This window comes from Triplophysa dalaica, chromosome 6 (genome assembly GCF_015846415.1).
Source record: "Triplophysa dalaica isolate WHDGS20190420 chromosome 6, ASM1584641v1, whole genome shotgun sequence".
In the NCBI taxonomy this organism is placed as follows: Eukaryota; Metazoa; Chordata; class Actinopteri; order Cypriniformes; family Nemacheilidae; genus Triplophysa; species Triplophysa dalaica.
Genome location: NC_079547.1, coordinates 15214589 through 15236875, shown reverse-complemented (window position 1 = coordinate 15236875; position 22287 = coordinate 15214589). Strand labels below are relative to the sequence as shown.

The 22287-nt window shown below is 36.3% G+C and overlaps 4 protein-coding genes across 5 annotated transcripts; 1 reads left to right on the top strand and 3 right to left on the bottom strand.

The window, feature by feature from the left end:
- Positions 1 to 1272: 1272 nt before the first annotated feature.
- Positions 1273 to 3699, bottom strand: nit2 (nitrilase family, member 2). Its single transcript, XM_056750858.1, has 10 exons — positions 3565 to 3699; positions 3106 to 3224; positions 2863 to 2983; positions 2684 to 2772; positions 2408 to 2501; positions 2242 to 2316; positions 2066 to 2144; positions 1892 to 1990; positions 1765 to 1820; positions 1273 to 1667 (listed from the first exon to the last, which is right to left on the bottom strand). Exons 1-10 carry the CDS (start codon positions 3590 to 3592, stop codon positions 1573 to 1575), a joined length of 855 nt encoding a protein of 284 aa, XP_056606836.1. The 5' UTR covers positions 3593 to 3699; the 3' UTR covers positions 1273 to 1572.
- Positions 3700 to 3999: 300 nt separating this feature from the next.
- On the top strand, positions 4000 to 8768 carry gtpbp6 (GTP binding protein 6 (putative)). Its single transcript, XM_056751496.1, has 10 exons — positions 4000 to 4736; positions 4887 to 5024; positions 5103 to 5173; positions 5422 to 5552; positions 5752 to 5822; positions 5982 to 6140; positions 6222 to 6430; positions 6673 to 6821; positions 8389 to 8541; positions 8628 to 8768. Exons 1-10 carry the CDS (start codon positions 4301 to 4303, stop codon positions 8752 to 8754), a joined length of 1644 nt encoding a protein of 547 aa, XP_056607474.1. The 5' UTR covers positions 4000 to 4300; the 3' UTR covers positions 8755 to 8768.
- Positions 8769 to 9204: 436 nt separating this feature from the next.
- On the bottom strand, positions 9205 to 11540 carry si:dkey-66a8.7 (PI-PLC X domain-containing protein 1). Its single transcript, XM_056751498.1, has 6 exons — positions 11147 to 11540; positions 10823 to 10959; positions 10274 to 10402; positions 10036 to 10191; positions 9542 to 9725; positions 9205 to 9434 (listed from the first exon to the last, which is right to left on the bottom strand). Exons 1-6 carry the CDS (start codon positions 11244 to 11246, stop codon positions 9205 to 9207), a joined length of 936 nt encoding a protein of 311 aa, XP_056607476.1. The 5' UTR covers positions 11247 to 11540.
- Positions 11541 to 12775: 1235 nt separating this feature from the next.
- plcxd1 (phosphatidylinositol-specific phospholipase C, X domain containing 1) lies at positions 12776 to 18182 on the bottom strand. 2 transcript variants are annotated; one of them, XM_056750677.1, is made up of 7 exons: positions 17764 to 18182; positions 17386 to 17506; positions 16965 to 17107; positions 14121 to 14249; positions 13797 to 13952; positions 13542 to 13722; positions 12776 to 13430 (listed from the first exon to the last, which is right to left on the bottom strand). In XM_056750677.1, exons 2-7 carry the CDS (start codon positions 17495 to 17497, stop codon positions 13186 to 13188), a joined length of 966 nt encoding a protein of 321 aa, XP_056606655.1. In that variant the 5' UTR covers positions 17498 to 17506; positions 17764 to 18182; the 3' UTR covers positions 12776 to 13185. The 2 variants fall into 2 exon arrangements, with proteins under 2 accessions (XP_056606655.1, XP_056606654.1); XM_056750676.1 differs by having other exon boundaries at positions 17386 to 18182.
- Between the last annotated feature and the right edge of the window lie 4105 nt (positions 18183 to 22287).

The following is a 22287-nucleotide window of genomic DNA, read 5'->3' as shown; positions in this document are numbered from 1 at the left end:
CCTACCAGCCACTGAGCTCTGAACTCGAGCAAGGCAGTTGTATTTGTTTAAATACATTTTATATACAGTAGATATACTGTAGATAAATTCCGATGACATGATATCGTTGCTGTCCATATGAAACCTATTATTTCCCGATTTTATATTTTCAGGAAATAGAAAAAACACTGAACTTTTTCAATGATTGCATATTGTGTTGTGAAAGTTGACATGCACTCTGTATTACATTTATTGGTTATATATTTGCAAAACATCAGGGTGACTAATAAAAATGATTTATGGCAAAAAATCACGAAATATGTGTCTTGCCGTCTTCTCATTTTGAAACCCTTCTTTTATCTTTTGACTTTTATTGAAATTGTTTTGTTGCACCCAACCACCTAACTATAATTACAGAAAATATAAATGAAAAAGAAATAATAATATAAAATATCAACAGTATATGATTTTATAGAAATAAAATATTTTACAAATAATATTTGTAAAAAAATACTTAAAGAACCTATTTATTACATATAACTCAACATTTTATCAGGGAAAATATTTTCAACCCTTATTTCCTGTTTCATAAAATAAAGAAAATTCATAAATACAACGACCAACACATTTCTTCACAATAAAAAAAATAGTATCTTAGCATGAGAATATGCTTAGTCTACTTTGTTTTTATTCTATTTTGTAAGAACATTGTGTCAGCTGTCTAGTGTTGGATGTTATGGCTTTACTTCAAAGGATTATAAACTCGATCTCATGCTGTAAACCTCTTGTGATATGCATAATGATTTACAGCCCGTTTGATCTTGAAGATTGACCTCATCTAGTCATGCCACACAGAAATTAAAATGCTTGCATAATCAAAAAATTTGTGTTTCACACAATCAACAATCAAAAAATAATTTTTTGAGAAGATTCTAATTAAGGTTACTTAATTCAGTCTTACTCATTTTTAACAGTCAAAGACTTTAAGAGGAATCAGACAATACTATAAATCCTGGAATTATTTTAATAAGTGTAAGTACTAATTACGTAATTAACCTGAAGTCAAAGTATTGTCTAATTAGCAAAGTTAATATGTAGCAGGTATTTTTCTGTGTTCTGTACTTTTTTGCAGAGAGCATGCAGAGGTCTTCTGTATGCACAAGGGGGCTCTATAAGCTAAAAAAAAGCGTTTATATGCCAACTTGGGAGTGATTCACTGTTGCATTTAATATAAACTTGACATACTGATTCAGGGAATTTACAAGTCACAAAAGCACAAATAATACACAGTGCTAAAACAATAATTAAAAACATTGTTTATTTAACATACATTCAATACATGATTAAACAGACACCATTCATTAGACAGTGAATTTACTCATCTTTTAACTGTTTTAATATTGTAAATATAATTTTTATTGAAGATGACAGGATCAACAGCAGAGCTCAAATCGTGAGGCACCTTTGTCTAAAGTCTCTTTTAATCACCCTGACCGATGGTGTCTGCTTGTATCTAACACCGAAGTGGTGACAGTGTCCCGCCTTTAACTAAGACTTCACATAAACCACAGTTCTGAAATGACAAACCCCACTTCAGCCCTCCTGAACAGCACTGACACTATATATATCATTCCTTCTCTGCGTTGTGATCGGGATTTGCTGACGTACATCAGACAAATACTGCAGGTCTGTAAGGAGAAGAGGAAGAATAGAGATCTATTTATGACCTATGAAATTATGATTTATGAATTAACTTACAATAATATGAAATAATATATAAATAACCTATGTCAGCATACACAACAGCCTCCTCTGACCCAGCTTTCGTAATGACCTCACCCCTGTGTGAAAAAAATCCATGGTTACCATGGTAAAGATGTAACTAATGAGACAAAGATAAGAGAGACCTTACCAAGGGTTAACCACAGAGCTGTGACCCCAGGCCACATAGCTTGCAGTCTCATCTCTGGCTGGGGAAGCAGTGACAACATAAACTTGATTGTCTACAGCTCTGTCAAGAGAACACAACGTTTCCTTATGAGGGACACCAAGAACAGAGGATCAAAGGAATGCTTTGGATACTGACCTCCCCCTCTGCAGCAGCTCCCAGTGAGCCGGCCCTGTGGTCGTATTAAAAGCACCAGGATATACCAAAAGCTGGCAACCTACAGAGAACAAAATGACCGAATATACAAAGTATATTTAAAATACATTTTATTTGACAACACATTTAAAAAGATGTGTTATTTTAAGTTCTCTCGCCTTTTCTTGCGTAGATCTGTGCAAGCTCCGGAAAGCGAATGTCATAGCAAATGCCCACACCTACTTTACAAAATGCTGCAAACAACACCTGACATGTTAAATTATGAAACATCACAAGAGAAAAATAACATGTAAAATTAAAGTGAATTATATAATAAAAACACACAGGTTTCAAAAATAGACAAGCTGTTTCCAGGACTCAGTGTTTCAGACTCCTGAAAACAGATTTTCCCAGGTACGTCAATATCAAAGAGATGAATCTGCAGAGAAGTACAATGAAGATTATGAATACCAAAACTATACGCTAAGCATAAGTTCTCATAAACCAACTGATTTATCTATAGAACTATGATGCATGGAAATCACCTTGACATTGATGCACGAAATGTAGCTAAATAAACCGCTGACCATTAGTTTATTTGATTTAAGTGTCCTCTCTGACCTTTCTGTGTTTGACAAGCAGCATTCCATCGGGACCAAAAACTGAACAGGTGTTATAGAGCTTCCCTCCATCCTCTTCAGGTATGGAACCTACAAAACACATAGATATTAGGAAATGAATGACTCAAGCACTGGTGCTTCAATCATAACAAATCAGATGCTCGGGACTGAAGATCTCACCACCCACTAAATATATCCCACAATCCTTGGCCAGCTCAGACAACACCTGTGTGGATTCTCCTGGGATCTTCTCGGCATACTCAGCAAAGAAGGCGGTTCCATAGGGGGAGTTAAAGCACTCCTGCAAACAGATATAGATTATGGAATATTTAAGTACAACCTTTCAATATTCTGTTTCGGATCAACTTAACATAGCATCTAGACACAATCATTTAATAACTCAACAAAAATATATATACTCACAGGTAAAACTACAACTTTTGCACCTTGACCTGCAGCCTCTTTCACAAGTTTTTGTGCCCTTCCTAAATTGTCAGGTTTAATCTTCGACACATGTAACTGCACCACAGCCAGCCGAAACTCTAGAGAGTAAACAAGAGATTGCTTATTACCCGGAGCAAAATCAATGATTTAACACTTCAAGAGGGAACCAATATGACTTAAAAATGTATTAAATGAGAGGTTGTAATACATTGCATTAAACATTTGCTGCATTTTAAAGGGACTTTTGTGAGGACGTAAATGCAGTCAAACATGTCCCAACATATTCAATATATGTTTTAGTATATGTGTGTAGGTATAAAATATGACCTGTGATATATGAACTGATAAAGCAAAGTGAAATAAAGAATGTGAACGCGCTATGTTTAATCGCTAAGTCAAAATTTACGTGAAGTAGCAAATTCCAGAAAGTATACTTACTTGACATTGCTTTTAAGATACCAGACATTGATTTAGTGTCCAGAGGAATATAAAGTAACAGCAACAAGACGGCAGAGTAAAAAGGCCAATAAAACACTAGTGTAACCTCAGCCTATTAGAGTAAATTCAAAATAAAAGTCCGCTGTATATCTTTTAGGCTTTTGTGGGTGGAAAATCTGAATATTTTATTCTTCCATTTTAATCGTTAGATTCACATAATACATTCACATTAAAATACGAATTATGTTAAAATATTACTACTATTATTACTTGGCGTAATATAGTACTGCTTGAAGCCTATAGGTGGCACTGCAATAACGGAGTGTGAAATTTAGCGTGCTGCAAGAATCCGAACGTTTTCTGATCTGTTGCAGGCTGGAACTCTTAACTTAAATTTTAAAATCGATTCTTGGAATAAGGACTTAACAATAAAGATTGTTATTCGTTTTTTACTTCACATTGGTCTCTATTTGAGGATTTGATCTATAAAATTTAGTTTTTCACATTAACTGGGGAGGGCAGCAATACGCCTTGGAAGCATTTTAACTGCCGCAAATCCCACAAGAAGAAGAAGGTGGCGATGCAGATCCATCGTCCCTGTTTAAAACCAAGAGAAGAAGAAGCACCCAAACAACATGCATTACGCGCGTGTTTATGACAGTCGCTATAATTTTGTTTCATTATGAAAGTTTAATCTAAAATGATTTGGACTTTCATTTTACTGTAACCCGAGCAGATGGATTTGAACAAGATACACTACTTGACCAAGCATGTATTTCTATGTAAAACTGCTTGGGGACGATTGCCCAAAATGCATGTTCTTGGAAGAAGGTACATGAACTTTGCAAAACCTAACTCGCAATGTGTTGAAGTAGGTACCAGATCACCCTACCCTAAACAACGTTTAAATACTGAATCTTTAAAGGCAATATCATCGGTCCCATGTCGTCAAGCAAGGGCTTTCTCTATGACAGCTTGCATATTCAAGAGTAAAAATCACAGTACAGATCAGGACAGTCTACAGGAGGAGGAAGATGAAATTGATGAGGCAGAAATAGAAGAGCTGTTTCAACAACAGATCCCCACAGGTGTTGGTGAAGAAGACCACCACAGAATCTTCATCGTTCATCCTGATGTGAAATGGGGCAGCAGAAAACAATATCTTACCACAGGTAAATCTTTTCAATTCACACCGATTTAATAGAGTCTGTTTAAATATATATATAAATAATAAAAACATAATGCATTGAATAAAATCCTGGTTTTAAACCGGATAATGAAATGTTAGATATTGCACAAAACAGACATGTTTTATTTAACAGCGGCACTTCAAATGGATGAGGCTGTAGGTCTGGTGAACACTTTGCAGAACTGGAGTGTTATTGAAAAGATTATCCTCTCCACCAAGACACCAGAGAAGAAGAAAATATTTGGCAAGGGAAACTTTCAGACTCTCACAGGTATATGGTTTACTGGGATTGAACATAGTGTATTATAGACACGAGTTGACATTTTCTCTGCTCTGACATGTTGCTAAGAGAAGATCAGAGCGACCGCTGGGGTCACAGCTGTCTTCGTGAACGTTGAGCGCCTTTCTCCGTCATCCGAAGTGAGTGTCTTATTCTATAACTGCCTAAACGTTGAATTTAGGTTAAATCAACATTTGTTGGTTTGACTCCTAGGGAACACTTTAAGTAGCCATGGATAAAAATGTCTGCCAAAAGCATATAAGTATACTTTATATAGGTACAAATACCTATGTAAGATGTATAGGATAAAGCAATGTAAGTCGCTTTGGATAAAAGCGTCTGCCAAATGCCTAAATGTAAATGTAATGTAAATGTATGTGTGTTCCAGAAAGAGCTACAGGAAGCCTGGGGAGTAAAGGTTCTGGACAGATACTCACTTGTTCTGCATATTTTCCGCTGTAATGCAAGAACTAAAGAAGCCAAACTGCAGATCTCTTTGGCAGAGATTCCTTTGCTCAGGTAAAGTTTTATTTTTTATTTATACGAAGAAGTGATTGTTTAATTTTGTTAAGTTTGATCCATAAGTGTAATCATATAATTAGCCCTTTTATTACTGTAAACAAAACCCTTTTATGGACATTCATCTTCTGTTTAATATCTTTAACAAAAACATCTATTTGATTGCATCTATTTACATGCTCCGTATTTGAACTCTTAGGTCACGGCTGAGAAATGAAGTAGAAAATTTAGATCAGCAAGGGGGTGGCTCAAGGTACATTATGGGCTCAGGTACTGACAAGAATAGTCAAGTCACATATTTTGATAGCGTTTTTACCCTTTGAATTTTATCAAAGCAGCTGTACAAGAAAAATCCCCCCAAAAATGTTAAATACACATAAATAAAGACCTTAAAAGTTTTGAAATAGAGAGTTGATGTGGATTCTGCAGGTGAAACCCTGTATGAAGTGCAGCAGCGGTTGTTGAAGGAGAGGGAGCTGAAGATCCGCTCGGCCCTGGAGCAACTTCGGAGGAAGAGGCACCTGCTCCGCTCCCAACGTAAACACAAAGATTTTCCTATAGTGTCAATCATGGGCTACACTAACTGTGGTGAGGTTTGGACAACAATTTACCTGTTAGTCTGTGATGAAAATTTGTGATGAAAAACGTATCAACAATTTATCTCCAAAGGTAAAACAACTCTCATTAAAGCACTGACCGGTGATGCTGGTCTCCAGCCTAAGGACCAGCTCTTCGCCACTTTGGATGTAACAGTACATGCAGGACAGCTGCCCAGTCACATGACTGTACTGTATGTGGACACCATTGGATTTTTATCCCAGCTCCCTCACCAGCTTATTGACTCGTTTTCTGCCACCCTGGAAGATGTGGCACATTCTGTATGTATCTGGAAAGCATGAAACTGGTGTAAAAAATCAGTTTGTTTATTATTAAAAGAATAGTTCACCTTCAAAAGGAAAATCTGTAAACAAAAAAGAAGATAATTTGAAAAATGTTGGTTTCAGAAGAAAGAAATTCATACAGATTTGTGTGAGGAGTCAATGATGATAGAATTCTCATTTTGAAGTGAACTAGCCCTTTAACAGTGTTTTAGAACATTTTAATGCTTTTTCTTGGGCAGGACCTTATCATTCATGTGAGAGACATCAGTCATCCCGAAACTGTTAATCAAAAGGTGAATGTACTGAATGTACTGAAGAATCTTCAGATTCCAGAAAGATTATTCAACACCATAATAGAGGTGCACAACAAGATCGACCTCATTGAAGGGTGAGACATCGCCTTCTTCTCCTGCTTTTTGCACCAGCATCATTTAGAAATAAATATTTAATTTTAGATTTTCCTATATTGTACTTGTATAATTATTGTATAATTATTACTGTTGCTCATACTTAAACTTAGGGATTTGAACAAACGTAAAAAATACAATTAAAGTGTTTAGCTTTATTAAACTTTCATTACATAGGCATGAATAATATCTCAAATTGTGGATTGTTGGGAGAGGTGTGATATTTATTTGCATGATTAGGCAATTATAAGCGATTTGATGATGAAAAGATGGCATTTATATAAATGAAGGGATGCCGTGCCATATCTAGGAACCAGAATTTCATAGAAAGATTTAGTACCACTTAACAATAAGGTTGTATTTGTTTACATTAGTTCATGCATTAGATAACATGATCTAAAAATGAAGAATACTTATACAGGATTTATTAATGTGGCCCTGGACAACAAAACCAGTCTTATGGGCTAATTTTATGAAATTGAGATTTTACATAACCTTAAAGCTGAATAAATAAGAGTTCTATAGGTGTATGAGTTGTTAGAATAGGAAAATATATGGCTGAGATACAACCGTTTAGACCTCTGGAATCTAAGAGTGCAAAAAAATTGCCTTTGAAGTTGTTTATGGCAGGCCATCCACTCACAAAAAAAATGACTAATTTAAAAAAAAAAAAAACATGTAACATGATCTTTACTTAATATCCAAATGATCTTTGACATAGAAGAAAAATCGATAATTTTGACCATACAATGCATTTTTCTCTTTTACTAAAAATGCCGTGCTACTTAAGACTGGTTTCGTTATCCAGGGCCACATATTAGTTTATGTTTGTTTCAGCATTATGAATACATTTTCAAAATCCAAAGTTGTAAATGTTAATAATAGTTCATACACCGTACAAGAACTAACATCTACAATTGTATTTGCATTAACTACTATTAACGGTGCTATGTGTGATATTAAGGAGGATCTTTTGACAGAAATGCAATAAAAAAGACATAACTGTCTTCAGAGGTGTATATAGACGAAGCGTTATGTTTCTATTATCTTAGAATGAGCTGTTTCTATCTACATACACCGAGGGTCCACCTGCATGGAATTCATTATGTTGTTTTTACAGTAGCCCTTAAAGGACAAACTGCTCTACAGAGTGCGTTTCATAAATGCGTTATCTCCCTCTGCAAAAAAGCAAAAACGTGAGGCATCTTATTACTGTGTCATCCAAAGGAGAGCTGTGAAATGGAGGGTTGAGCGGATTAGTGAACCGTTGGTTTCAATCCGCAGCATCGCTGTTAGATGCTGCTAAACTTCACAAACTGGACCTTTAACAAAGATTAATAAATGCTAAATAACCATATTACTTGTTGTTAGTTTATCTTAGCAAAGGCATAACTTGAGACCACGTATTAACAACTGTTGCAACATTATTTTAACTGGATACCAATTATAGCTAAACACTGCTCAGAACACCATAGTTACCATAGTAATACCATGGCAACTTGTATCCTGTTGGCAGGTGTTCTAATTTTTCTGTATGTTGGTCTACAGATACAGGACCAGTGATCCTGAAGTTATTTCTATATCAGCTCTTAAAGAGCACGGATTGGATGTGTTAACAGAAAAGATTGAAGACGCTGTGGTAAGGTCTACTGGCAAACAAACAATGACTCTTGTGGTGCAGCTCAACAGCCCCGAAATAGCGTAAGTCTTGGGTAAATAAATGTATTAGAATACACATCCATTTTAATCCACAAATTTGTCAGTGTTGTGCCCTTTGTCCTTCACAGTTGGCTGTATAAGGAAGCGACAGTTCAGGCAGTGGATGATGTGGGAGACGATTGTACGGCCAACGTCAAGGTCATTATTAGCCAAGCTGCATATGGCCGCTACAGGAAGCTGTTCCGGGTCACCTAGCAACAGATGGCTCCGTTTTTCACAGCCAGAACTACATAATCTGGAATCATTGACATAATGCACTAGTTGTCACACAATGATGTAAATATTTATTTGCTAAAAATGCACTCAAAACTAATAAAATGAGATGTTTAGAAATAAAGTGGATTTGGGTAATGTAAACAATGTTGCAATCGAACATATACAATACTGGTTTTTAACCACCATAAAGCTTGAGTAAAACAATGGAACACTGCTTTTTTATGTACATTTTAAAATAACATGCATATGTAAACACAGTGAGGATTAATTATGCAATATCAGCATTTTGGCATCATAGAAACTGTAGTAGACACTGCTAAACCAGTAGAAAGCTTTTAGCATTTGTTTATGTAGTTTGTATCAGATTGTACGAGATGCATTACATTTCTTAACCGACACCTAAAACATTTTGCTTTACCTGCTCCTTGACTAAAGCAGTCTATTGAGAGCAATAACAATCGAGCAGAATGGTACGGGTCCAATAAAGTCGCCCGCTATGATGTTCATACTAATGGAATCAGCTCCTGGTTTCTGATTCTCCAGCCATTTTCTCACACAGTCCCAGTTTTCCACGGTCAGAGTTCGGAGAGACATCCGAGGGTGCGAGGCAATAAAACATCTATCCGTTGTCAGATTAAGGCCTGCTACAAAGAACCCTTCTGCACAACAAAATTATGTATATGTTGGTAATTCAAAGTAAATTTACATTATTAAAATCTAAACAGTCAAAAGTTTATTTAGAAATAATTCCTTAGTTTATTCTGACCAGGTCGACCAAGTTGTTTCTGCCATTCCAGATACTGGATCAGTTCTTCAGCATTAGGCTTGTTGGCCCAAAGGTACGGGATAGCCGGCCACAGCTCCTTATGGCGCACTGCAGATTGGTCGTCATATGACAGTACAACTTGATAGCCTGATGTCCATAGGCTGCGCAAGGTTAAAACTGCTTCCTGTAGAAATATGTATTGCACAGGCATTTAAAAAGAAGACAAACCAGTAATGGAACCATTTCAAGAATGGGGCATTTTAATGACCACATGACATCTTGCAACACTGTTGTCTGCTCTGTGTTGATGTTTCTGAAGTTTTGGTGAGATATTTAGTTATTTCATAACTAAATTAATCAGCATATGGTGTCTGATTGTCAAAGAATATTGAAATGTTTACATTGAGGAGAATGACTGTTTTTTGTGTTTTAAAAACCATATTAACACAGGCATTTAATGTCTGAACGAATTGCAAATCGAGATGGTCTCTTACATTGCGAGGGCACAGTTTAGAGCCAAAGATTTTCTTCAGAGAATAAATAAAATCCTCATGACGTTTGTGATCCAACCCTTCAAAATGACTACAAGCCAGGATGATAATTTCTTTAGGATGAGATTCAAGCCACGAAGCAACTGATTGTAGAGTTTCCTGTAATACAACAGGAAATGTTAAAAAAAGAAGAAAAAAACCACAAAGTAGCTAAACCAAGGCGCCTTTTTTTTGTACTTACAACCACAGTTGCATGTGTGTAAATCACATGAGTAAAGTAAAGATCGTTTGAAGAATCATACTGTTTGTGGGCAATTCGGAGATCAAAGTATCGAATGCCTGCGTTGAGTTGCTCCACAATGTTTTGCACCTGAAAATGTTGTTTGCAACAATAAGTTTGATAGGATGGCGTAAATGTATTTTAGATTGTCTTTTACAAAGACAGAAGACCTTAAGAACTGTGAGAAAGACACAAACCTTAAAGTGATACTCAAAAATGAAAATTCTGTCATGAATTAAGTAGTTCCAAACCTGTATATAGAGAGTTATGTAGAAGCATTTAAGCCTCTGAGATTTCTGGGGTAGTCAAAGGGGCCCCAGAAATCTCAGTTGATTACATTTATCCGAATATCTTTATTCGTGTTTAATAGAACAAAGAAATGTATACAGGTTTGAAACAACTTGAGGATGAATAATTCATGACAGGATCTTCATTTTTGGATGGACTATCCATTTAAACTCTGTAGTCACTCAATACAATAACCAATAAGGAATTGCAGTGTTTTCTTGCCTGTGTAGTGGCCCATTTATAAATAGCTGGGCGAGAAAAACAGCAGAATGCTCTATCCAGTAATCTGAAGGTATCTGACTCTGATCTGAGCAGTGGGGAAGTGATATCCAGACAGTAGCTCATTGCGTCATGGCTACCTGTAAACAAGTGAGGCTTTATTGATTAGGTTGCAACAATGTTGTTGACGAATTTGTAAAAATTGCAAAATAAATGATAAAGTTTTTTTTAAAAATGTAATTGTATTAGAATTAAAAAGATATATTCTATATTATTCAGGTCATACTAAATAAACGTAAGTCTTCTGTAAGAAAAGGTGGTGCTCACCTGGTATTGAGAGATTTGTTAAAGGAACATCCCACAGTTTCTCTGGCAAAGACGACATCCAGTCCTCTTCACTGGTTGCTTTCACTCTAATGCGCTCCATGTATCACAAGTTTATTTGACTTTATAAAGATTATTTTAAGAAAAGCGTCTATGTCTGCGTTTAAATACAAAATGATGGCGGACCCTCCGCTGAAACATTCCGCGTTTGAGCTAAACAACAGATAACACAGATAAAGGAGTCCAAAGCCCAGTTTCTTAAATAAGGAATGACCAACCAACTTTAGTTGCTGCACTTCATGCTTTGCGAACGTTTTCAGGAGGTGAAAGGAATGAATGCCGAATATGAGAGATTGTATAGCGAGCTCGACCAGTTTATTTCCTGCTTCCCTGTTACGTTTTTTCACACAACTTTTGTTTCTGACGTGCTGTGCTGAAGTCATTGAACACATTGCGTGTAATGTTTATAGTCCAAGTAAAAAAACATTTTATCAATTTGAAAAGTTATGTAGTTCATTCATTTTAATCTTCATAAATTCAGCTTTATATTAACAGAAATGAGGTGTTCTTTTATCAGTTCGACATCCTTTGACTCGTTATTAACTGAAACAATTCTTTCCTCAGTTGTTATTTTTTATATATTGTTTGGTGCTAATGATTCTAGTTAAAGTGATAATTCACACAAAAACTCATATTTTGTGATTAATTACTCACTCTCTAATTGTTCCAAACCTGTATATTTTTTTGTTTGCTTGAACACAGAGAAACACAGATTTGGACAAATGCTTGTAACCAAACAGTTCTTGGACCCCGTTGACTACCATAGTATGATGAAACTATGAATATATATATATATATATGAATACAAAGAATGATGGTCAAAAGTGACACAGAACTGTTTCCTGTCCTACATTCTTCATATATTTTCTTTAATATATATAAAGTACTTTTTCTTCTAAGGTAGTCAATGTGGGCTAAGAACTGTTTGGCCATAAGCATTCTTCCAAATACATATCTCTGTGTTGATCAGAACAAAGACAATTGTACAGATTTGGAACAACTCCAAGGCGAATGATGACAGATTTAATATTTTTGAACTATGCCTTTAAATATATATTGCAGTAAATATTGTCCTCTTAATAAATCTATTTTGAGTTTAATAAACAACAGAGCTAATCTAATATAATAACCTAACCAAAAGAAAAGAAAAGAAAAATAGGCAGGTTCATTGAGAATTTAAGGTTAATTGGTTAAAAGAGAATGCAGATTATTTACCAAAAAAAAAAGAAGTAAAAGGATAATTCTGTCAAACCAGTAGATTGATTTGAACACAACAGTTTCTCAGAAAAAAACTTTCATTCTTTTTATTAACTGTGCATTGCATACTATATACACCATTCAAAAAGTCTAAATGTTGGGCTAGCATAATGTTTTTATATGTTTAAAGGGAGAACCCCTTGACTTCATCTGATTTAAATGGCATGCCGCTGTGACAGAGAAATATGCATGTTTCAGCGATCTTCATGCTTCGCGAGTGCACATACATTTGCACTTAAAGTACGTACAGTAACCATGATACCAATCCATTAAGGAGTGAACTGAAAAGACCATATAATAAAGAATGCACAACCCTGAGTGTTTGATAGTCTTTTGAAAAATGTAAAAATGAGTTATTGTATCCCTCTGTGTAACATTGTGTTTCTGACTGTTGCATGTTTTAATGTTGTGATACCCTGGATCCTTATAATAATATCCTGCAGGAACCAGGTGCTTAAAATGTGCTTACAATATTGCAAGGTCAGAGGTATACAGTGGTCACTGCATAAATAAGCTTCATAAGACAGCAAATTCAAGTCATAAAATCAATGCATTATTCTACCCGTAACTTAAAATTAAACACCATTACTCAATAAGTGCATAATCACCAATTATTCATCATCACAAGTGCAAAGTCATATTTGTCATACTTGACTAGTAAAAAAGTCCATCACAGGAATAAAAAAGAATCATACGTCGAACATTACATACATTGTGAAGACTAATCAAGTAGTCCCGTCCAGCAGATGTTCATTTAGTGCAATAACAGTCGGTACGAATTTACTCTCTGTCACAAAGTCCCCAGCTATGATGTTGAGAGAGCCAGTTCTAGAGCCAGGCTTCTGCTGCCGGACCCAGCCAAGTAATGTGGGATATGTAGACATCACCATATCCTTCAGCGACTCTGTGGGATGGGAGCATATGTACTTCAGATCTTCAGTAAGATTGATGCCGGTCACAAAGAACCCTCCTGTGGAAAACAATGTATATGAGAAAACGATGTATATGAGAACTTTCCCCCTTTTTTCAAAGATTGTGATGATATTAACAATAAAATACCTGAGTAAGAAAGAACCTTTACCTGGTCGTCCGTTTTGTTTTCTACGTTCAAATTCCTCAATCAGGGCTTCAGCTTTGGACTTGTTGGCCCACCAATAAGGTATGTGGGACCAGAGCTCATGGTGGCAGTTAGCACCATTGTGCTCATATGAAATGATAACTTGATAACCCCGGCTCCATAAATTCCGTAGCGTCACACATTCCTGATAAATAATACATTTCTTTGTGATTTCTATAAATTTATTTCTAAAATTAAACAATGACAATGAACGCGTACCGTTTTGGGGCACAGTTTGGAATCAAAAACGCTCTTTATAGTTGAGACAAGCTGTGTGTGGAGTTCCTGAGAGAGGCCCTGGAAGTGACTAAATGAGAGAATGACAACTTCCTTTGGATGAACATCGAGCCACTCACTGATCTCCTTTAATACTGTCTGTTAAGCACAAGAAATGGATCAAGTTGGTTTGAATATATTTCTACTCATATTAAATAGCTCCTATTAAATGATAAAATATCAAATTACTTCAAAAATAACTTTTCCTATTAAACTTTTACATGCATATTAATAAGTTTTATAGTTTTTATGTGTCAATGGACTTACCTCCACAGTAACAGTGGTATAAACACCATGGTAAAAGTAGAGATCATCAGAGCTGTCATTGGGCCGATGTGCTATCCTCAGGTCACAGTATCTCACTCCAGAATCTAACTGCTCCCTAACGTTACACTCCTATGGTAAATAATGTAAAGCACATTCATTAACAATGCAATGCCAGTCGAGCTAGTGTTGAACACTGGTGAGTGAAACCATTTAAAGTGAAATAACCATCCCTTTGTGTCTGTTTATTTCTCTGGAGCGTGTGAAATAGTACTTTCGTAAAACAGGACAATGAAAATTAAGCCATCTTGTGTGTACAGTAGCTACCTTCTTACACCACAGATTTAGAATCTGCCATTGCTAGTTTATAACATGTATCCAGGCCTCTAATTGGGGGCCAAGCCCCGTAGGGACTATGGCCACTACTGCTTCTGTTTGTGTTATTATTATTATTCACCAATGGGAGTCTATAACAGCCCTATGAAGTTTGAAAAATGAGGAAATTTGGCAAACTCGTAGGCCTGGTCCTCAATAGTCATGTGACCAATTATGGGGGTCCTAGTACTCACTCTATAGCACCACCAGCAGTTCAAGAATTCACTTTTAAAATGGCTGTAACTTTTGAACCCATTGATCTACAGAAATTCTACTCAGCACATGTCATTTACTTCTCAGGCTCATTAAGACTCCTCCTATTACAGTAGCGGCCATCTTGAAAGGTACAGTATTGCGTATTTTCGTTACTTGTCCTAGAAATTGTGACCGATTGATGCACAGATGATCTTTGGACTGAGCAGCAAAGATGTGACCGGACAGAATTGCATCGTTGTTCAAAAGTTATTACTTACAACTCTTGAACTATTTCTCCTGGTCCGTGCCGATTCCATTGATGCCTGGTTTGTCATTTTCTAACATTCGGTTGATAACTTATTGTATAGCATGTGAAAAACGTTTCTGTCGCTGCTCATTTGACAAAAGTGGTATATTTTTTCAAAGCTCCACTCGTTTGATCTTTGGACCGAGCCGCAGAGAAATTTTCCGAACTGATTTTTTATTTCTGGGGGCGATATTTTGAGAAATTCCTTTTAAAAGTTGACTGTGCCTGTCTTTCTCATATCAAATTATTCTGACAGTATGTAACGTGTTGTGCATTATAATATTAAAAAAATGTTCTTCATCCTCACTTATGCAATCTGTTTCTCAAATACATTGTATTTCTCGTTTCAGCCCCTCGGGGATTGGCCCATTCCAATGTTTGAAGCTCTGAAAGCTCTCTTCGGGATCCTGGGTCAAGCATGTCAATTGAGTGGCACACCTGATAAACTGCAACCATCTGGTCCTAGAGGTTGTTGTTTCGTATCTTGTGCATTTCTTTACAAAATTACATTCTTGCTTTCAGTGTCACTTCTGACATCTGTTTATCCTGTGCAATGTGTTTCTGTTACTTATGCTCAACTGAGTCATATAGATTTGCTCACCTAATAAAGCGCACACCTTGAGACTGCAAGGTTGCGGGCTCGAATCCTGGGAGGCACATGTGTTGCTTGTACATGTAAAGTGTACATTGTGTTTCCTTCTCGGTTGTTCTTTAAACATATCTGTTCTTCACATACATATTATTCTTGTGTCTTTGTGCTGTCCTAGCTGCAAGTTTGGTTATTGTTACATATCGCTACTTACACTTCTATCAGCTTTGCTTCGCAGGCATGTTGTGGGGTTTTGGCTCAGTGGCGAAACTCGCTAAGTCACCGGCGTGGAATATTTGGGGTCAGTGGTTCGAATCCAGCTGTGGGTGTGTTCTCTGCTTGTGTGTAAATTGTGCGCTTTGAGTTGTTTTCACCTATTTTTCTCTACCTGTCCCTTTTTCATCACAGATTTTCCTTTCATTGCTCTCGTTGCTCTGCGCAAGCACGTCTCCGCGCTGCGCTTGCGGCGCATTCGGGGGCTTGGCCCAGAATCGCTGCTTGCAGCTATATTTTGGAAACGTGATGACTATAGCAACTCGGTTTTGGATGCTTTTGAGAGGTTACTAAATAACAAGGAGCTCATGTAAGAAAGAGTGACTGAGAGAGCAACTGAGCATGTGTGAGAAATCTATAACATTGTTGCAGATCTTTTCAACAGTTACTATGTTGCAGTGATAAAATTCATAGCGTCCCAGCACTGTCTTGGTCCTATATCATCGCTAGTGGATCATCTCCTGTCCAATCAGATTTGAGGAGCAGAACTAACAGTATGCTACCTACATCTAATACTGTCCAATCTAACTGTGCTCCAATATACTTAGAAAAGTGTTTGATTGATTTCGACAGGAAAGCATACGGCAATTTATTCCCTCTTGTGCTGATAGATTTCGGGATGTATGCTGAGAAACTCGTGCCGTACAGAAATCTGCTGATGCACATTGATATAAATTGGTCTATTACCTCATGAGGGATTTGATAAGGTAGTCAACATAAACACATTGATTTCAACAGTTAAATTTTAAGGAAGACACCACCATGGAGCTTTTTCAAAAGTAGATACAGTTAAAGACCAAACAAAGATGGTCTTATATGATATATGTGACATCATTATTTAATATAAAGAAACTGAATCTTATATTATGCAAGTATTTTAAAATCTACAGAACAACAATGCTTCTCATGACCTTGGAAATTTGTGAATGGAAATATGAGTCTGGCCTCTGCTTATGTGCAAAAATTGGTTCAAAAATCCATTGGAAAAAACATAAATCAACACAAAGCATAAAACAAATCAAATGTTGATTCATTTTACCCATAGATATACTAAAAAAACTACTGTAAACACACTTTGGGGAAACTGGGTTAGTGGTGACTACCATACCTGTGCTATTGCCCACTTGTAAACAAACGGTCGTATGATGGGCTTCATATACTTGTCCAGCTTTTGCAGCATATCCGGCTGGGTGAGGTCCACCGGGGACCGGTCATTTTTGTCCAGACAGTACGTTATTGCATTATGGCTTCCTAAAAATTCAAAGTCTATTACAAAAATGACAATGCGACCACAAATATTATTTCACTACCTTGTCTTACCATATCCAAGCTTAGTGTATAGATCTAAATGCTTGAATGTCATTAAAAGTTATTGAATTATCATTATCAAAGCTTCAAGGTAAGCCTTTTGAAACACTAGCTCTTCAAGACAACAATGTAGAAAGTTCATAAATGTTTAGTATTGTAATATGCATACAAAGTGAATGCTTTCATACATTTTGTGATATATAAATTAAACGGTTAGGTACCTGGAATAGCCATGAAACAGAGAGGGGTATCCCACAGTGCACTAGGCAGATGGGCCATCCAGTTATCCATGGGAAGCTCACTCAACGTCACTTGTCTGTCCTCCGATGTCATCTTGAATTACTGTGAAAAATGAAAAGGTGGGTGAATTCAGTTCATTTTTCGAAACTTACTTGAATGACTTCCATGCAACATACAATTCATTTTCATTGAATTGTATGTTGCATGTAAGTCATTCAAGTAAGTCTCGAAACATTCAAATTCAGTAAAAACAGAGATGGTAGGATAGACTAGTGCGTATTCAAATGAAGGACGTCATTCAAATTCCAACGAGGAATCCTTGGGAGGTAACTATTCGTGAACATTGTCGTAGGATTTACCAGATTTATAATTTAGGCTCCTAGTCCCAACCAAAATCTGTGAAAATGTTTTAAATGAGAAAGCTGTCGGAAAAGTGCAGGTTAAACCGGCTCCATCAAACTCGGAAGTAAGGAAACAAGATATTCGTCCAATTCATCGATTCCCAAAACATCGTCTTTAAGTGATATTGATAGAACGCGGAGGAGAACTTGTCATTGGCGGTATACGGTTAAACCGGGCTCGGTATCCAAGACAAGATCCCGATGTCAAGACAACCGAAATAGTCTCCGTGAAATTCAGCTCGTTTCAGAGTGTCCTTTTCATGTCGATCGTTAAACAAATGTATATCTTGCTTGGCGTTTCTTGAGGAGATATAAGGTTAAGGTAAAAAAAATAAAGAGGATAAAAAGCCTGTCCACTGCATTCTCCACCCGGCCAGTCTGACAGGTTCAGACGTACTACGGCGAAGGCTCGGCTCATGAATATTAACTACGCAACCAGATACTCGCACGGTAGAACGAAATGATTTGTTAAAAAGTCAGACGTTCGTAAAGTGGGCGTTAGACGTTTGGCGAAGTAACCAATTGCAAAGCTTGTTTTATAAATATTAATTAGGCCACGCTACACAATGATCAGAAATACCCATAGTAGGATTCATACATTTAGTTCCGCCGAAAGAGGCGTTTCATGGTTAGGCAGCTATGCTGCTGTACTATTTAAGGGAACAATAGTATGTGTGATAAATGACTGTGTCAGTTATCTTTTATACAGAATGCGCCTCCGTCTTGTTTTGCAAGTTTCATTCTTTAATAAATACATTGTTTGGATTGGCGATGCAGGGAGTGTAGAGGATGAATGGGGAACTGCTGACCTCAGTACGGGGAGAAACAGTTTCGCGATGACGCGGGACTTTTCTCTATTACTGCGTTGTGCATTGCAACTCAATGTATTAACACTCAACAAAGACATCATATCATGTAGTCTATTGCATTATATTACAAAGGTCTGTTTGTCATGACAAAAAACAACTGTCAAAACAAAGATTTAATGTATTCCTGCAAGTCCTATTCATTCCAGCTCTAAAGTGGAGTTTTATTATAGCAAACTTGACAATGCCAAAATCATCCAGATCACTATGGCACAATGGCTCCAGTTGACATTCCTCACTGGCGTTCTTAAAACAAGCATGGATTGTCTCCAAGGGTTTCTCTGTGCTGTGTTATGTCACAACCCCTTTTCTGAAGACTTCGGGATATGAAGAGCTCTTTTCCAAAACGCTATAAATCCATTTTAATAACTGTCATGAAAATGACATTTTTTTACCTAGACCCATACATTTTGTTAATATTCAATGTATCCTGTTGAAAGGATCTGTTGGCTCAGTCTGAACATGTTAACCAATGATTGTTAAATGAAACAACCATATTGTCGATTATAAGTTCAAAGTTTTTTTTTCTTTTTTCAAAACGCTACAAATCCATCCTTTTTTTTAAAAAAAATGTTGGTTTATTTATTTTTAAAAACAAACATACAAGAGAACATGAAACATATGACATCAGGGAAATTAATATAAATCAAATAAATGCATGAAATAACTAACTTTAAATTAAAAAATAACTTTATATAAAAAAAATAGTAACAAACTAAATAGTCAAATAAAATAAATATTTTCAATTTCATGTTTCAATATTTTCCACCACATTCAACAAATAATTTAAAAATAACTCATACAAATACCACTACCAAGCGAATTCTGATTGGTCGAGAGGACATATCGCATTTAGGCTAAAAACAGGTTCGGCACTAATAGCGTTTTTGAAAGAAACTGCATCCTTCAGTTCATTTTAAACAAGGAAATATAGCGAAACATTGATGGAGCAGTGAATAGGTTTAGTACACAGCAAAATGGCATGAAGAAACTCATTTTTTTTAATTTGGCCTTTAATGCGTTTTGGAAAAGAGCTCTGCCAATATACTACAGCACAATGGGACTTTTTCACATTATGCTGATTGCCTGGAAGCCTTAAGAATAGAGTAATGTTCATTTACAGAATAGAAGCAAATGGGATTCAATCTTCTGGTATGGTGGAAGTCCTTCAATGACTTGAATTACAGAGTACTTTTGTGCACGTGTTTTCATAGCATTAACAGACAACTCAAGCTAAATCCTGCACGAGGATTTTGTGACACGACAGCGTCACGATAGTGTCACAGGCTTGCCTTCATTGATTCTCATTATGACCAATGACATCAGTCATTAGGAGATCACTTATGACATTCATTTACATTTAGTCACTTAGCAAACACTTTTGTCAAAAGCGAATTACAAATGAGGTAAACAATGGAAGCAATCGGAACAACAGAAGGACAACAAAAAGCATAAGTGCATTAAAACTGGTCTAATATATCTTACCACAGCATACAAAGCAATGTTTTTTATATATAGAAAGAGTTGAAACGAGATAGAAGTCAGGGCTGATCGGTCAGGTGCAGACGGAAGAGATGGGTTTCAGACGATTCTTAAAGATGGCTACAGAATCTGCTGATCTTGTAGCAGCAGGCAGTTCATTCCACAAATGTGGAAATGATCCAGAGAAGGTAGGCGAGAGCAATTTGTTACCTTTTTGGGATGGCACCACAAGACGTCGTTCGTTTGCAGAGCGTATGGATCTGCAGGGCACATCTGCATTAGCGAATGAAGATAAGGTGGTGCCGAACCAGTGGTGGTCTTTTGTAAGTTGATCTGATTACAGCATCTGCTAAATGACTAAATGTAAATGTAAATAAACACTTCTGACCATTGTGACATCATTTATTATTACATCACAATCCATGATGACACAATCGGCATTATCATCACTCATTATCATCATCAATCATTAAGCCTCACACATAATCTTTCATTATGATATCATTACTCAGTATTACATCATAGCTTTTTTTGGACATCATCACATTATGGCATCGTCACTCAGTTGTGACATTATCACATTGACATCATCATTCATTATGAAGTCACCGGATTACTGGTAATTATGTTTTATAAGAATAGTAAAATAGTATTGCAGTGTGGATTACGTTGTACACCTGCATGCTTTTTTTGATGGGTACCCTAGGACCAGTTTTAGCTATCTTATAGCTATTTTATCTTGGATGGCATGAATGTGAGTAAATTAACAGGAAGTTCATTATTTGTTGAAATTTTGCTTTAAGTTCACTTACTGGTCCCCCTACTCCTGCCTCAGCTGCATTTTGTGCACGCGACCACTTAAAACAATATACAATTTTAATACACAGCTCCCTGGAAGGCTAATTGATTTATGATAGGTCACTCATTGCGTTCTGCTGGCAAATATTTTGTCAGGGTTTATTTTGCAATAATAACCACTTTACTGTACTTTCTTCCCAACTGAGTTTTTTAGAGACTATGATTTATATTTCAAACTCAACAGAAGGTGTGCTGTGCTGGTTTCAAGCTCAGCCTTTTCACCAATGATCAATAAACCTTAGGCAGCACTGAAGCCCATCTGTGAGAGCTGACACAGCAGCCGCTCACCCAAAGAAAATCAGTTAAGTCTGAAGATAAACTGTATAAAGTCCAAACAAATTATAAATAACAGTAAAGCGTTGTTCATTCAAACCAATATTGATGTCAAATAGAGATGACTGTTCAAAGCAATACTACATTCTGAGAATCCACTAGAATCATTGTAGTACTATAGCCAGTGTTTTCATTTGTTGTCCTGCAACCAAGAGTAACTGCGTTCATTATTTCTAAACACATTTAAATGTAAGCCGTAAACTCATTATTAGGCTATCTTAGGGTGTTCTAGCAGACAGCAGGAGACAGGTACCGCCCCAGGAAAACACCACAGAGTGTAGAAATTGTGTTTTTTGGAGCGGAGAGAATTAATGAAACTGTAAAGAACACTTTGATGTAGTATAGCCAGAGGGCACTTGGAAAAGTGATGTTGATGAAGAATGGCAGTACTGATTAGCTCACTTGAGCCTTTTACAAACACGATTTGTGACCTCATAATTGGAAGTGCAAAAGGTCAAGCCATGTACACTAAACATCAGGACATGCTTTAAAGGAATAGTTCAACCAAAATTTCCATAATATACTCAATCTCGTGGCATCTATGTATAATTCTTAAGTCAAACACAGTCAGAGTAATATTAAAGAGTAAATATTGTGTGATTTTTAAGGTCCTACTTACGTTTATGGAGTGTCCAACAACAAGTTTATATACATACATGGTGCAAAAATACTTTCATTTTCTAATAATAGGCAGTGATTATAACCTTACATTGTAATATTTACTATTTAAATAGAATCATTATCTACAATCCCCCTTCACTATTATTGGCACCCTTGGTAAATATGCATTAATTAATCTGTATTGTTTCTTCTTTTGATATTTTATTAAAAAAATCTAAAATATTCCAACATTTCATTTAAGTAGAACAATATGAAATGGGAGGAATATTACATTATGAAACCTTATGTTTTCAGTGACACATTTTTTATTGATGTTTATTTT

Bases quoted from the DNA above. Each gene is read 5' to 3' on its own strand.
- nit2 (XM_056750858.1), bottom strand. From the start codon at position 3,592: ATGTCTGGTATCTTAAAAGCAATGTCAA. The intron at 2,317-2,407 runs GTGTGTTTTTAT...TGTTGTTTGCAG, and splicing joins CTTGTCTATTTTTGAAACCT to CATTTTGTAAAGTAGGTGTG. The intron at 1,668-1,764 runs GTTATTTATATA...TTCTCCTTACAG, and splicing joins TGTTGTGTATGCTGACATAG to ACCTGCAGTATTTGTCTGAT.
- gtpbp6 (XM_056751496.1), top strand. From the start codon at position 4,301: ATGGATTTGAACAAGATACACTACTTGACCAAGCATGTATTTCTATGT. The intron at 5,025-5,102 runs GTATATGGTTTA...CATGTTGCTAAG, and splicing joins AAACTTTCAGACTCTCACAG to AGAAGATCAGAGCGACCGCT. The intron at 6,431-6,672 runs GTATGTATCTGG...TTTCTTGGGCAG, and splicing joins TGGAAGATGTGGCACATTCT to GACCTTATCATTCATGTGAG.
- si:dkey-66a8.7 (XM_056751498.1), bottom strand. From the start codon at position 11,246: ATGGAGCGCATTAGAGTGAAAGCAACCAGTGAAGAGGACTGGATGTCG. The intron at 10,960-11,146 runs GTGAGCACCACC...ACTTGTTTACAG, and splicing joins AACAAATCTCTCAATACCAG to GTAGCCATGACGCAATGAGC. The intron at 9,726-10,035 runs GTAAGAGACCAT...ATATTTCTACAG, and splicing joins CTAAACTGTGCCCTCGCAAT to GAAGCAGTTTTAACCTTGCG.
- plcxd1 (XM_056750676.1), bottom strand. From the start codon at position 17,497: ATGACATCGGAGGACAGACAAGTGACGTTGAGTGAGCTTCCCATGGAT. The intron at 14,250-16,964 runs GTATGGTAGTCA...TATTTACCATAG, and splicing joins ACAAGTGGGCAATAGCACAG to GAGTGTAACGTTAGGGAGCA. The intron at 13,953-14,120 runs GTAAGTCCATTG...TGTGCTTAACAG, and splicing joins ATACCACTGTTACTGTGGAG to ACAGTATTAAAGGAGATCAG.